The sequence below is a fragment of the Aythya fuligula genome, chromosome 1 (genome assembly GCF_009819795.1).
Source record: "Aythya fuligula isolate bAytFul2 chromosome 1, bAytFul2.pri, whole genome shotgun sequence".
Taxonomy (NCBI): domain Eukaryota; kingdom Metazoa; phylum Chordata; class Aves; order Anseriformes; family Anatidae; genus Aythya; species Aythya fuligula.
In genome coordinates this window covers 75,481,178-75,494,813 of record NC_045559.1, presented here as the reverse complement: position 1 = coordinate 75,494,813, position 13,636 = coordinate 75,481,178, and the positions used below count along the sequence as shown (strand labels likewise).

Genomic DNA, 13,636 nt, shown 5'->3' with positions numbered 1-13,636 from the left:
TGTAAGCAAGCCAGAAAAAGTCTGAGCCATCTCAGGTCTGACACTACACTCAGCACAGAGAGCTGTGCACTGAGGACTGTATCTTCAAATGAAATAAGTCTATGATGTTTCATTAAAGCACTCGTGAATACAGTTGTCTACTCAGCATGAGCTGGGCCTTGAGTCTTGCTATTCTTCAACTGTTTGCCCTCAATATAATAATGCTTTTAAAAATATATATCTACAACAGGAGACACAAGGAAAATCTCTCTCCCACGCCACTTCTTACCAACTTAAAAATGACTAAAGAGATTGTCTTCAAATTTCCAAACTAGTTCTCTTGTGGACAGAGGCTGACAGAGACAGAAGGTTCAAATGAAAGATGAAGTACATCCTTAGTAATGTTTTCTTCTTGCCCCACTGTAACAAAAACAACAAAGCTAAAGAGATTTTGTTTAAAAAAAGTTTGAGACGCTGACCTTAAATGGTAAACACAATGGAATGCAGTTTTAGGGCTGACATTAATGGCTCCCTTTTCAGTGCAGCAGGCGCTATTTTCATTTCAGCTGAGGTTGTTGCCACTGAACACCTCTGAAAATCAGACTATTAGCTATTATCCTATACTATATTTCTCCAGGTAGAGAGGCATAAATCATGTAGTGTTGTATGGCATATTATACCTGTTCTGAGTCCTTTTCAATAACCAAGTACAACATAAGGAGCTAAGGACACACTGATGGTCCAAAACCTACTGCTTTTTCTGATTTATATAGTATCACCTCTATGCTCTTCTAGGAGCCTTCTAAATAAAAGAATCCTTGAAAATAACAACATTAATATTTTTTTCTTATTGCTAATGAAATTTAGTAAAATCCTTTTCAGTTCTTAAGAAAGCAAATAAGACTACCATGCTAAAATGGGTCCATTTCAGCTTAGCAGTCTTTATGCTTTTTGGGGTTATCGGACGCATTGGAGTTGCAGGGTTCCTGAACTATAGCTGAAATACTGTATATTTCAGCCAAACACCACTGGAAGGTGCATGCAGTCAATACACAGAAAAAACATGATGCATTCTAAACCGCAGAGCTCAAGCAAGTAAATTATATAAATCATTATTATAATAGCTCCATTATGTGCTTGTTGGGTTTTGTGTGGGGTTTGTTTGTTTTGTTTTTGTGTGTGGTTTTTTTTTTTTGGAGTGCATCTCCAACAGCTTCTTTTCCAATACAGAATAATTCACAAATCCTAATCATCCACTGCTTCTTTTTCAACATACATAGGGTGAGCTTTATATATACTTATTTGTTTATTTTGCCTTTTCCTAGATATGGAAGGAAGAAGTATCACAAATGAGAGTACAGCTTCACCATGACTGACAATATTAAAGATCATTTCATCTTATGGCCAGCTCATGATACTCACCATATCATCCTAATGCTCATCCATGATGTAAGGCCACATAACCTAACCACCTGAGTAAATAGCAATAACTACATGGTGGTATGAGAGGTGCCATCAAGTAACACAGACTGCACTAGCAGAGAGTAACCAGAGAAGAGCAAAAGAGAACTAGCATTAGTGAAGCAGTGAAATGGCCACATGGCAAAAAGTGATGGAGTCAATGTGGCCTAAAGATTACATGAGATGGTAGGTCAGGGTAACTGATAGCACTTTGTTCGTCATTCACTCCACTGCCACATAAAAGCCCATCTCTGTTACAGGGATTTTACAGTTGGCGATGCTAATGTAATCTCCTGTCACAGCTCAAACACCAAGGATTTACGACACCACAGATAATTGATCTTTTTCAGTTACTTATACATATGAACCCAGATCCAAGTCTACACATCCTCCAGCCCAATAAAATACACTAAGCTCCAGAAAATGGGGTTATCACACTTGTTTTTTCTTTTTCATTCTAGCACCAAGGAAGACATGGTTTTATATGCGTGGGCCAACAGTGCACATTGACTCACGCTACATGAGCTTTTCCTTGTACTAAGGTCCTATCACCAGCAGTACAGTAAGTACCACTGTAACTGCCAATGTAATTTGCACAGTATAGCTCACAGGAAGTAACTGGGACCTAAATTCATCTTGGACTTCATCTACAGGGCAAGCGTAGATGAGCGCTTCAAAGCAGCCTAGCGTAGATGAGCACTTCAAAGCAGCCTAGCAAACTCATCAGGAAACAGGGACAGTCAATACCATGACAAGGCTGCCACAACTATGCAAGACCATATTTTAAACACTAAAATCATTGACTATTTTGGCATTTTTATAAAGATTTGCACCTGAAGAGAAAGTAATACATTCTTTTAAATCTAAACAGAACTAGCATTTACTTGCAATTGTGTAACAGGGCAAATTCCCAGCTTGTGATCTACACAGGGTATCTGCAAGAGCCTGAAGGCTGGATTCATAGTTGGAGATGGTCCTCCTGGGTATGTAAAAACTTGTATCTCAGATAGATTTCAGGTTCTGCCTTTGTCCATGGTAGCACTTAAGAGAAGATGTATGAATGCATATATATACCAATATACTCATACTGTGGGAGCACCAGGAGGTCCCCAATGTGTTTGACAACCACATAACAAAAGCCAGCTTTAACAGTTGGAAAACAGATGCACACAATGTGTTTAACCATTTCTAGTTAAAATTATTTGGAGGTTTGTAGAAGAGCAAGGAATCAAATTCCTGAATTTTTGCCTACTGTCCTCACAACAATCTTTCTCTTGTAAAGTTTGCATAGGAGGAAGTATCAACTTGCAAATATGTGTTTGTGTGTTATTTCTGGTAGTTGGTGTTCAGAAAATATAAGTGCCCTGCTAATCCTAAGAGGTATCTATCCTGTTAGATCGAGTGCCGTAAGTCCCAGACTCTTTTAACTCTACTGATCATTAAAGGCAGTCAAAATTATTCCTTAAAGTTTTAAATACGTAAGATTTCATGTTGCATTATCTCCTCTGAGTTTTCACTATTGAGTAGAACAACTTCTCGCTAATACACTGCTCTAGGTTTTTCTTATAGTTTGTTTGTTTTGCATCGACACAAAGCAAAATATGCTTTACAGTCCAACAAGTGAATTTTAAGTCTCAGTCTATACTGTAGGCAAACAGTTTGGAATTTCATATTAATATTAAATGCTTCTTTCCTAGACAGAGATGCAAGGGAAGTACTCAAACAGCCTATTTTTGGACTCTCATTTACTTAGGTGAGAGGGGAGTTTGGGAAAAAAATACTCACGCTTATTTTAATCGAATTTTGTTGACTATGACTAGGTAAAGGATATTTAAAATCTCTTCAGTGAAGGAATCAGACTGCCAAATTTCAGCTAAAAGAGCATTTTAATAACTTGACTAAAAACAGCATTAAACAAAGAATTAAAGGTTCTAATTAAACACATAAAAATAGCTTCCATTCCATAGCCAGCCCATTAACACTCAGCCTATTTGTTACCCAACCAACAAGGTCAATGCTTAAGGAAAAAAAAGCCACCACAACAGTCAACTTTTCAAATCTTTCATCTTCATTAGGCTTGCTTGGTTCTTTGCTATGTCATACTGAATAGTTTTCAATAAATCCAAACGGACTTTCACATAATTTCAAAGACTTCAGTGGTATTCAAAAACTCTTGCCATCTTATTAACTTGCTGGAGAAAGAGCAGCTGTAACTCTACCTAGATAAGCTTCATTCAGTACTGCCACAGCATCTGGTGCTAAATTCCTGACAATCATAATCTGAGGAAAGTTTTAAGATCTCAAAATTTTAGGATTGCATTTTGCTGCTGTTTTGCTTACAAGCCCTGTCTTAGCAGATCAGATGAGTTTCCAGGTAGGGCTCAGAGACATGAATCCTTCATTTGGCTTCAGGTGCCCCATGCTGCCAACTTAAGTGGCCACAGGTACTTTGCAAGGGAACCCCGCTGAGACTAAACTATCTGCTTGTCAAAAACAGGAATGAGAATAGGCTCCGACACCTTCCTGAGCCAACTGCTCACTCTTGTTCTAAGATTAAAGGATAAGTCATCTTGAAGGCATTTTTAGTTGCTGTATAAGCAACGGCAGGCCTATCTTTTGGTATTAAAAAAAATAAATCCTCATCTCTTCAAGGGTTATGTTCTAAATATTAATATTCCCTGTGACTTTCAGTGGCCCTCCCAGAAATAACTACGAATGACTGAATTGGACATCACTGAAACTGTTAGAGTTTTTTTTTAAAAAAAAAAAAAGCCTTACAAACCTTCATCAAGCACCAAAAATAAAGAAAAAGAGGCACTAATATAATTTAATAAAATCTTCTCAAGTTACCCTGAAATAATAAGGAAATAAAATGCAATATAGAACAGAAGTGTCTACATTTACTGTTTTGGAACACATCAAAATGCAATACCAGCAGATGTTGTATTTTTAATAACAGAAACAGTCCTTATAATGACTAAATGACAAGTGCTGTGTTTGTGTCTTCCTATTTCTTCTCCTACAGCTCAGATCACCCATAAAAACACTGCTCAAATGCAGCCAACTCCACATAGGACCCAAAAGGTCTAGCTGAACACAGGCTCACAGACCACCACTGCAAAACCAGTATGCCAGAAGAAAAACCCTTCCTCAAAGATCTGGATTTCTGAAGGTATATGCACACTGACAACATGCAAATGAACGCTGTTCCTAACTTCCAGCATGCTTGAAACAAGTTGAGCCAAGAAATTGAGCTGCATCCCCCATGTTCTTAAAAACCTTTGTAAACCTGGCCCTGGTGTTGCTAAATTAACAGTTTCTAACTTTGTCACTTCAACAAGCCACGTTCAAGTCAGGTTAAACTGGCCCTGTAAATCAGTAATCTCTTCTCTTCCTTTAGTCTCTGGATCTCTTCCATCTCTTCACACATAACTGTAAATTATTCTGCAGTCCTTACAGAGCTTTAAAACAAAACCATGTGCCTCCTATGAGACAGTGAGAAGCATAAATAGGGCTCACAGTGTTGAGTTCACCTTCACGTGCCTTTTTCTTACAAGACCCTTTAATCACTGAGCCCAACAAAATGGAACTATCTGTATACTCTATTAACATTTAACAAAGACTTTGGGGAAAAAAAGACTCCAAAGGAAGATTTTGAAGCAATCTCCAGGTAAGGAGGTCCCACAGTACCAACAAACTAAACGTGAGCAGATGCATGAAGGCCTTGGTGGATGCTGCCATCTCCTGGTACCTTCTGTAGTTTGCAAACTGTTACCATTGAGCAAAAGGTACATGCACATCTGTTAAAAGCCCATTTTTATCCAGTTATTTTCCTTACCATTTCTAAAGGCAGAAGGAACGACACTAAATTTACCACTGTGCTTTTCTCCTTTACACTATCTGCATTACTGCTTGCCTCCATGCCACCCTAAAAAAAATACCACTTTTTGCTTCCTGAACACAAAAGATACCTGCCAGTACTCCAATCTCCAAAACTTAGGTATCAAAAGGCCTAACTTATGGCCTTCACACATTTAATCTCAGTTGCATTTAAAAAATAAAAATAAAAATCCTATGCAGTAACTCATTTTCCACCACTGTTTAAGAAGATGAAAGAAAAAAGTCCCTAAAACTACAGAGAAAGTTTCTCCGAGGCTCCATGGAGTTAATCCTGGTGTACAGCCTCCAGTTTAAGAACTGATTTCCCTTTCACATTTTTTTTTTCATCTTAGCTAATGCTGAGGAAGCTATTACTCATACAAATCTTTCTGAAAATCTCATTAAGTGCTTTGTTTTCAATTCTTGTGGCAGCAAGTTCCACTTCTTTACTATGTGCTGGTCAGAAGGCAAGAAATTATTATTTTTTATTAGTATTAACTTGAACATGTCTTGGCTATCTTCACCATGACCCAAATCAAGTGATTATTACAACAGGATTAAATTTATTACAAATAGTTTGGCTTTGTCTACCCAGATAAATGCATATTATAATGATATAAATCACATGGCAAGCTAAGATTTTTAACACCGAGGGAGATATAAGACAGAAATACATTTAAGAGAATGAAATGTAGAGTGACATGATACATGAAGAAATTATTCAGGAAAGACAAGAGGCACACAAAGAGCTTTAATAGATCATTTATTCAACAGTTCTCAGCAAGTACCTTACGCTACAGGAAGGTGAAATCCAGCTCACAGTCCCACAAGGCAGGACCTTTAATGCTAGCTTTGATGCTAGGAGTTCCCACTAACCTACCTAAAACACTTGTGCCCCCATGTCTTAGCTCAGTGATCCAACCTACAGCACTGTCTATTCCCTCCCCATCTCACCCCAGTCTGTGCCAACACAACCTCAGGGATAGCATAATGTGTCATGAGACCACAATCAAATACCTGCAGAAACGTGATATTTCCACAAGCCTACATTGTCACTGAAGTGCTCTTATCACTGAACTACATCTCTGGTGGTTTGGATTGGACTTCCTATTCAATTTAGAATATTCATATAATTGTCATTTCATCTCATGCATATGTAACCCAGTACTTCTCAGGCAAACTGGCTTTAATCATTCCTGCATTCAAAAAAAAACTGCATTGAGCATCTAGTCCTAAAATGCCCCAAAGCTGAAAGTGTGTGTGTTTCATATGGGATTTAGGGAAAGAAAAAAAAAAAAAAAGAAAAAAAAAGCTTAGAACAAAACTCTAGTCAGTCTTGATACATTTTATGGCTTAAACCCTGCAACTTCACTCTTGCGGGAAGAAGCAAGCAAACCCAGTAAGAAAGTGAGATGAGTTTTCCAGTGGGCATGCATCTGAGACACCCATCAGATGATTGCTACCTTTGTCAAAAGCAGCTAGCTAGAGGACAGGTTTAGCTCTGTGACTCCTTCATCACCAGAATAAGTATCAAAGACCTTGCCAGACCCATTATCCTATACAAGCTGTTCGGAAGCGTATTCACATGCAAAAGTCAAAAGTTTCATTGAGCTCTACAGTGTTCACTGAGTTCTACAGTGTTCAAAGAAGTTGCAGGAGTGGCTGCACAGCTGAAAACTTCCAGAGAAAAGCCAAACCCATCTCATCCGTATTTGAAAGACCCTTGACACTTGAGCACGTAAATGCTCACATTCCACTACCTTCAAAGACAAGGCTACTCCTGAGAGATTTTCTGAATGAGGTTCTTTGTATGAGCAACAATTTGGTTTAGCAAACGAACCACGCTGCAAGTAAGGAAAAGTATGTTTGGTTCTGCCATTACCTCTGAGCTTATTGCTTCAACCTATCACAGTGGCCAGTCTGTTCTCAGTCTTCTCTCTTTAATCTAGAAGAACTTCAGGTATAGATTAGATTTTACAAAGCATCAGCTGAGACAGCTCAACGTTATAGCAACGTGCTCCAAACACCAGTACTCCATGCACCTTCTTGGAAGACACAGTAACAATTTAAACACTTGTTTATGGCCACAATTTTATACAGTGATAGAAGGTAAACATTAAGGCTGCCACCTTATCTGCATCATCTTAATTCCTTTAGTATAACGTAATTAATCCCATGTTAAAGACAATTACCTCATCAGATTCACTGCTGTATCTTGCCAAGGTACCTAATATGTTATATGGTATATTAGTCTAGTCTTAGTCTATCCAAGCTAAGTAAAAAAGAATTATTACAGATTTTTCCTTAAAAGTTCTGCATTGTCTATGATTATGTACATGTTCACCATGTTCCACAAGCAGTGTACGGTTTACCCATTATCTGCTGAAATACCTGAGATTAACATGTGATTTGATACTTACACATGTATTTCATGAGTATTTCAGCAACACCCATCTCACCAGAGAAGTTAAACATAAAATTACACTTATCCATTTATGCATTTCTTGTGTGTGCATGTATGCATGGACACACACATTTCTGTTTAACATCTGCACTCAGCAAGTGTTAATAGTTATAACTTATTCAGTTTAGAAATGATAGAACTGGAGCTGGTGCACACATGGAGAACAATATTAAAGGTGCATATTCTGGTTTAGCACAATCAATAAGCTGGCACTCAGTTCAAAGAGACTTTTATCCAGGCAATTAGAATATTGAAAAGGTTATGTGTGGTCATGAGAAAGGCACAGCTGCGTGGTCCCAACCTGCAGAATTTGAAAGGCTGTTCAAGCAAATTACAGCTCATTGCCACACACATGCAGACTGACTTGGGTACATTCTACACGTGGTACATGCATGTTAAAAATTTTGGGAAAGTCTTCATTATTTTGAAACATTCAATTTTCACCTAACAGTACAGTGGCTCTTTATAAATATAAAACTTCAAAATAACTTGGGTCATTTTGTTGTAACCAGGGCTAAAAAAAGAATCTTCTATAGACTTTTTTCTAAAAGACCACTGACTTGGTGAAGATGAAAAACAAACTCGGCAGCCCGGACCTTAACTGGTGTCTTAGTATCTAAATCTTCCACTAAGGATCTGGCTCAACGCTTTCAGTGAAATCAATCCCTTCTGACATTAACAGCAGAACTCCCACTATCTCCAAAGAACAAGCAGAGGAAAACTTCTCTTCCTAATTTTTCAGCTGAATAATTAGTTCTGCCTTTTTATGATTTCAATGTTTTGGGAATGTCTGAGCCAGTGGTTTCAGATTTCCAAACACCAGAAACAGAGGAGACATTACCACCTACTAGATTCCAGATGTCTAAAGTCTTACCACAAAACATGAAACGCTTTCTTCAGCATAGCCATCCCATGTCTTAAATAACAGGCTGAGAGCATACATGCATCTGATGTGTCAGAGCATATCAAAGGCTGTACATAATAGTAGTGGAATGACGATGCAGCTAATCAGCAAATGCCCACCGCTGGGTCTCCTTCAGCAGGGGTCCTTCAGAGTGACTTAGCCACAGCCACAGTAGTAGGGTCTACGTTGCTTTATGGTATTAATGGGTCTTATGAAATTTCAAAGTGTGTTAATGAAAATCAGCCTAATTAACGCCATGTGGAAAGAGGAATAAAGGTACAAGTTGAAACTGCATCAGAAGTCAGAGGTATCAAAGAACCCTTCGTCTTTTAGAAGGTACCTAAAACTGGGTGACAGACTGTGATTCTTAGGAATCTGTAGTTTAGGACTTGCACATCCTCACTTCTTTCTTTCAAGTTTACAAGAATTACATTTACAAGCACTCACATGTTTTGTTCACTGAACAGCAATATTGCCTCAAAATTAATTTTCTTTTAAACTAATCACTGTAATATTTAAACACCTTTACGTTTATCAGTTGGAAATTTCTGAATTGCTGCAGCAAGCATCTTGGTCTTTCTTAGTTCCCAGATTATCCCCTGGCCTTAACAAGCTGCAATGACATCCTTTCATTACATGGGTCAGACCCACTGAGCCACAAATTAAGCTGATCAGTTTAATCTGGTATAGGAAGACTTCGAGAAGAAGGGAAGGCACAGCACTACAGACATAAGGTACAAGGCCTAACTTCAGAGAAGCCAAAGGAAACACCCTGGTGACAGACACTTCTGCTCATTGTCTAAGACTTGACCCATTCAAGATTCTGCTGCAGAATTTTGCAGTACACATCAATCTGGTTTACAGAAAGATGAGGTAAGGAAATGCTGGTTATAAAAAGGTGATAAATTCTGATTTACAATAGCTCAAACTGCAGCACAAATTTTATCATTAGCCAACAGCAGAATACTTAAAAAAAATCATGAATTTTGTTTACTTATTTGTACTTATTTCACTCTAGATATCTTTATCGTGGAAGCTTAAACAAAACCAAGTCATGGCAACGTGTGACGCTGTTGATAATCCATTAGTAATCATGCTGTGCTGCAAGAGTACAGATAAGTGTTCAGTAAGCTTTGTCTAAATGTTTTAAAGTTAGCTCACGCACATTTGGTGTCTGCCTGCCTCTTCGTAAATTTTGACATGGATGTCTAGGCGGTACGTTGTACCTAACACGTAAACTGTGTAAAATACAGTTCACAGGTTTTTATTACAGCATTACCTTTAATATCTCCACCAGCAGGTATTTTGCACTTCACAGATACAGTAACTAATGCTGCTCTCCAGTCACAGCATTTCACCTCTGTTCAGCCCAAATGCTTTTCCAGTTCTCACTCTACTGCACCAATTGTACTCTTCACTTTACAAGTCTTCCTGATGGGATTTCTTTTCCAGTGGTAGAGAGGTCCTAGGCTTAGGTTCTGCATTCAGTGAAGTGCAACAGCTCTTCACCTCAAGACTTTTCTCCTGAAAATCCCTGAGCAGATATGGTGTAGGAAAAGGAAACCCATTAGTCAGCATGCTTGAGCACAGAGAGGGCACAGCAGAGAAAAAGTGCCTCTTCTGACTCTCGACCAGACTAGCCAGTCTGAATAAAATCTTTCTAGTAGGAGCATCTCTTACTGTAATCAAAGTTAAAAAAAAAAATGGAACTGGGAGTACTAGTTGCTACTTGAAAATTTGCTATAATTAACCAATATTAAATGCACAATAAAGCAAGCTGGCTTCAGCCAAACCAGAATATTGCTGCAGTATGGAGGCAGCAGCACAAGGCAGAGCTGTAAAGGCATGCTGGCCCACTGCCTTTACAGGGAGGATGCTCTTCGCTCACTCAGAGTGAGATCATTAAATTTTTAACTTACACTGTGAGTGACTACCAAAATCAATGAAACAATCCAAATTACATTCAGTCTTAGATGGAAAACACCGTAAGCATCTCTCCTGGTGCTCCACTGTTTATGTTTTGATACTGGCTTTGAAATAATTAGAAGTAATTAAAGGCTCAATAGCCCCTGTTTGCCCTGACTCTGAAATAAATGCAGGCTGTGACAGGAGCTGGAAAGTGAAAGCAGCACCTGGGAATATGAAGGACTTCTCTACATACAGAAGTTGCACTGCTGCAAATTTAACTCAATCCAGTTAGAAGAAGCCCTTTTTTGAGGGGTTCCCTAATTACCATGTTTTACAACTGGCTCTTGTGGTTTTAAATTTTTACACTCATATTTGCAAGCATAAGTCAGAGACAATCCTGCACACACTTGCATAAATCAGTAGAAAAAAATACTTTTAATTCCACTGATACAGCTTTAATATAGGCCACACTTAATATGGATTAGATAGAACTTTAAAAGTTCATGGCTTCTTGCAACCACAGAAAAATCCAAGGCTCTCCCATTTCATAAACTCAGTACTATCTGCTCTCTTCCAGCCTGTCAAAAGCCTTACTTATCTTTAAGGACAAATATGTGTCCTAAAAAATATTATGAATATTACGCTGCTGTTTTGGGGAGTCACAACACTATTTTGCCTTTACATAAAGTACCAAATAATAATCAGAAAATCTGGAAGATCTCCTCCTCTTCCTGGACCTCCTATTCCCTCAAATGGGGCAAAAGTTTCTTCAAACCTTTTTTAGTTCCTATTTTTAGTCAAAAGACTGCAGAACACATGAATCACAGCACACTAGAATGACACAAAGTCATGACATAACACGGGACAGGTTTTTTTCCCAAGTTTCTACAGATCACAAAGATGCCTTGGGCTACATGCTGGTTTGAAGAGACCAACACAGTGAGATCCATACAACAGAAATATTTTTTCAAGAAGTCTAGAGCCTGCAAGAGAAAAAGGAATGATGACTGAATTACAGTAGTCTAGAGTGTCTGCACTTCTCTGATCAGGCTCAATGATTACATTCAGTTCCACTCTTAAAAGCTTTAATTTCTACGTGGTTGTCTGAGCCAGCAAAGAAGAATAGTTGAGTGAGCACAACAGCACTCCAAAAATCAAGGGCAAACAAGGGCAGAGAAAGAAATGAATGCAACGATTTTAAACATAAATGCGTATGCAACAGTGATGACTGCCTTAGCACCATGACAACAAACAGTAGATTAAAGATTCAACAGCACAGTTGAAATTAAGGTTAGATGTTGTCTTGAACTCACCTACCAGTGTACTGTAGCTCAGAAAATTGTCCTTGCAACCCTTGAATACAGCTATAAAGAGTGACACAGCACTGCACATCCTGTTGTCCACATCCAGACCTTGTGTGGGATCTTTTCAGAGACCTACATTGTGAAACTACGAATGGTTCTGGACCTATTCAGTGGTTCTGAATTAGTAGGACAATCCCTTGTTTAATTGACATTCTTACCTCTGCAGCTAAGTAGTTTCCAGTTGCCAAATGCTTAAATCTAAACAAGCTGTTCCACTGTCCTGCCCCTCCCCGGCAAGGATCATGATGGACAACCTGTAAGAAGTACAGATTTTTAATGCTTCTCAAGATCATACTTGGATCACCGTCATTTCTTACAGCTCATTCCAAATAAAAATATGTAAACTACATAATTACAAACAGTCTAACACAAAAAAGGAGTTCTGTGTTCACACTAAGCCCACCAGAGATAACAACTCATTACATTTATTTTTCACTAGGTGCCAGAAAAATGACTCAGCTTACTTTCCAGATTTTCATTCATCTACTTACTGCAAACATGATGAGCCAAATTTTGCTTTAAATAACTAGAGTACTACTTAAAAGCAAAACTCCAACTCTTACAGTGTTTAACCGTTTATACCAGCTCCATTTTTGATAACACTGGGGATTTCTGATAAATTTTCTTTTAAGTGATTAAATATCTCCATATCAATTTAAATACCCCAAGTTACTTCTTTAAAAATTTGACTGACCTGTAGGTCATTTGCTATCTTCAAATCCACCAGTCCCTGTCTCTCATAAGGGGTAAAGTAATCTAAAATAACTGTAAGTACAATATACTCTGCATATTTAATATAGTTCTTACTAAAAAATGAAGGCAAAACTTACCATTTGCCTGAGTGAGGAGCTCTTTGTTTTAAATGCACAAAATTAGTTCAACACCTAAGAACTTTTGGACACAGGAGTTACATTACTATAATGGCAAGAGCTCGAGACATACCAGTTTCTAATGTTCCTCAGTTAAACAATAATGTATCTGCTAATCATCTGAAAATCACACCCATTCAAAGACAACCTTATTCAGCCTAACTAAACAGATGTTGATGTGCCCTGCTGCAGAAGAATAGACTCATTCATGTTTATGAGATTTGTTGTCAGTCATCAATTTCAATTTTCTATATTGCACATGAACTCAAATATAAGCACTCAGAACTCAGGATATGTGAACGTAATTCTATTGGCTTTGAAAAATTGCACCATTTACATCAGGTCTGAATTTGACCCTTCGTCATTTCAGTACAGCTAAATATAGTAAGAAAACATCCTCTCTCCACATGCTCACAGCAATAAAGCATCTCTTCAGTGTACATCCTACACAAACGTCATAAAATAGCAATAGATACGGAGAGATGTATGACGATATCAAGAGGCTATAAATGATTCATGTTGTGGTTAAGTATTTTCACTGAATCCTGGCCTTCGTGTACTAAAATATTTATAAAAAGCAAAAAAGTACCTCTATTTCCCACAGTGCCTTAGAACTTGTTGCAGAGGTAGCTGACTGACGCAATGTAGTACGAAGGAAAATATGTTGTTTCTTCTCATATTCGTCACAGGTCAGAAACTTCTCTTGTTCTGCATGAAACAACCTAACAACATCTCCCTAAAGTGATACGAAAAAGAAGCATTATTAAGTGGTATGGAAAGCTGCTGGACTCATCCTCTATATCTGTAC

The 13,636-nt window shown here is 38.1% G+C and overlaps 1 protein-coding gene across 1 annotated transcript in view; it reads right to left on the bottom strand.

The window, feature by feature from the left end:
• The window catches only part of ITPR2 (inositol 1,4,5-trisphosphate receptor type 2), a 266,820-nt gene that overhangs the window by 202,693 nt on the left and 50,491 nt on the right, over positions 1–13,636 (bottom strand). The window contains 2 exon segments of the mRNA XM_032186220.1: positions 12,118–12,213; positions 13,418–13,564. Of these exon segments, the coding sequence (XP_032042111.1) occupies positions 12,118–12,213; positions 13,418–13,564 (243 nt within the window).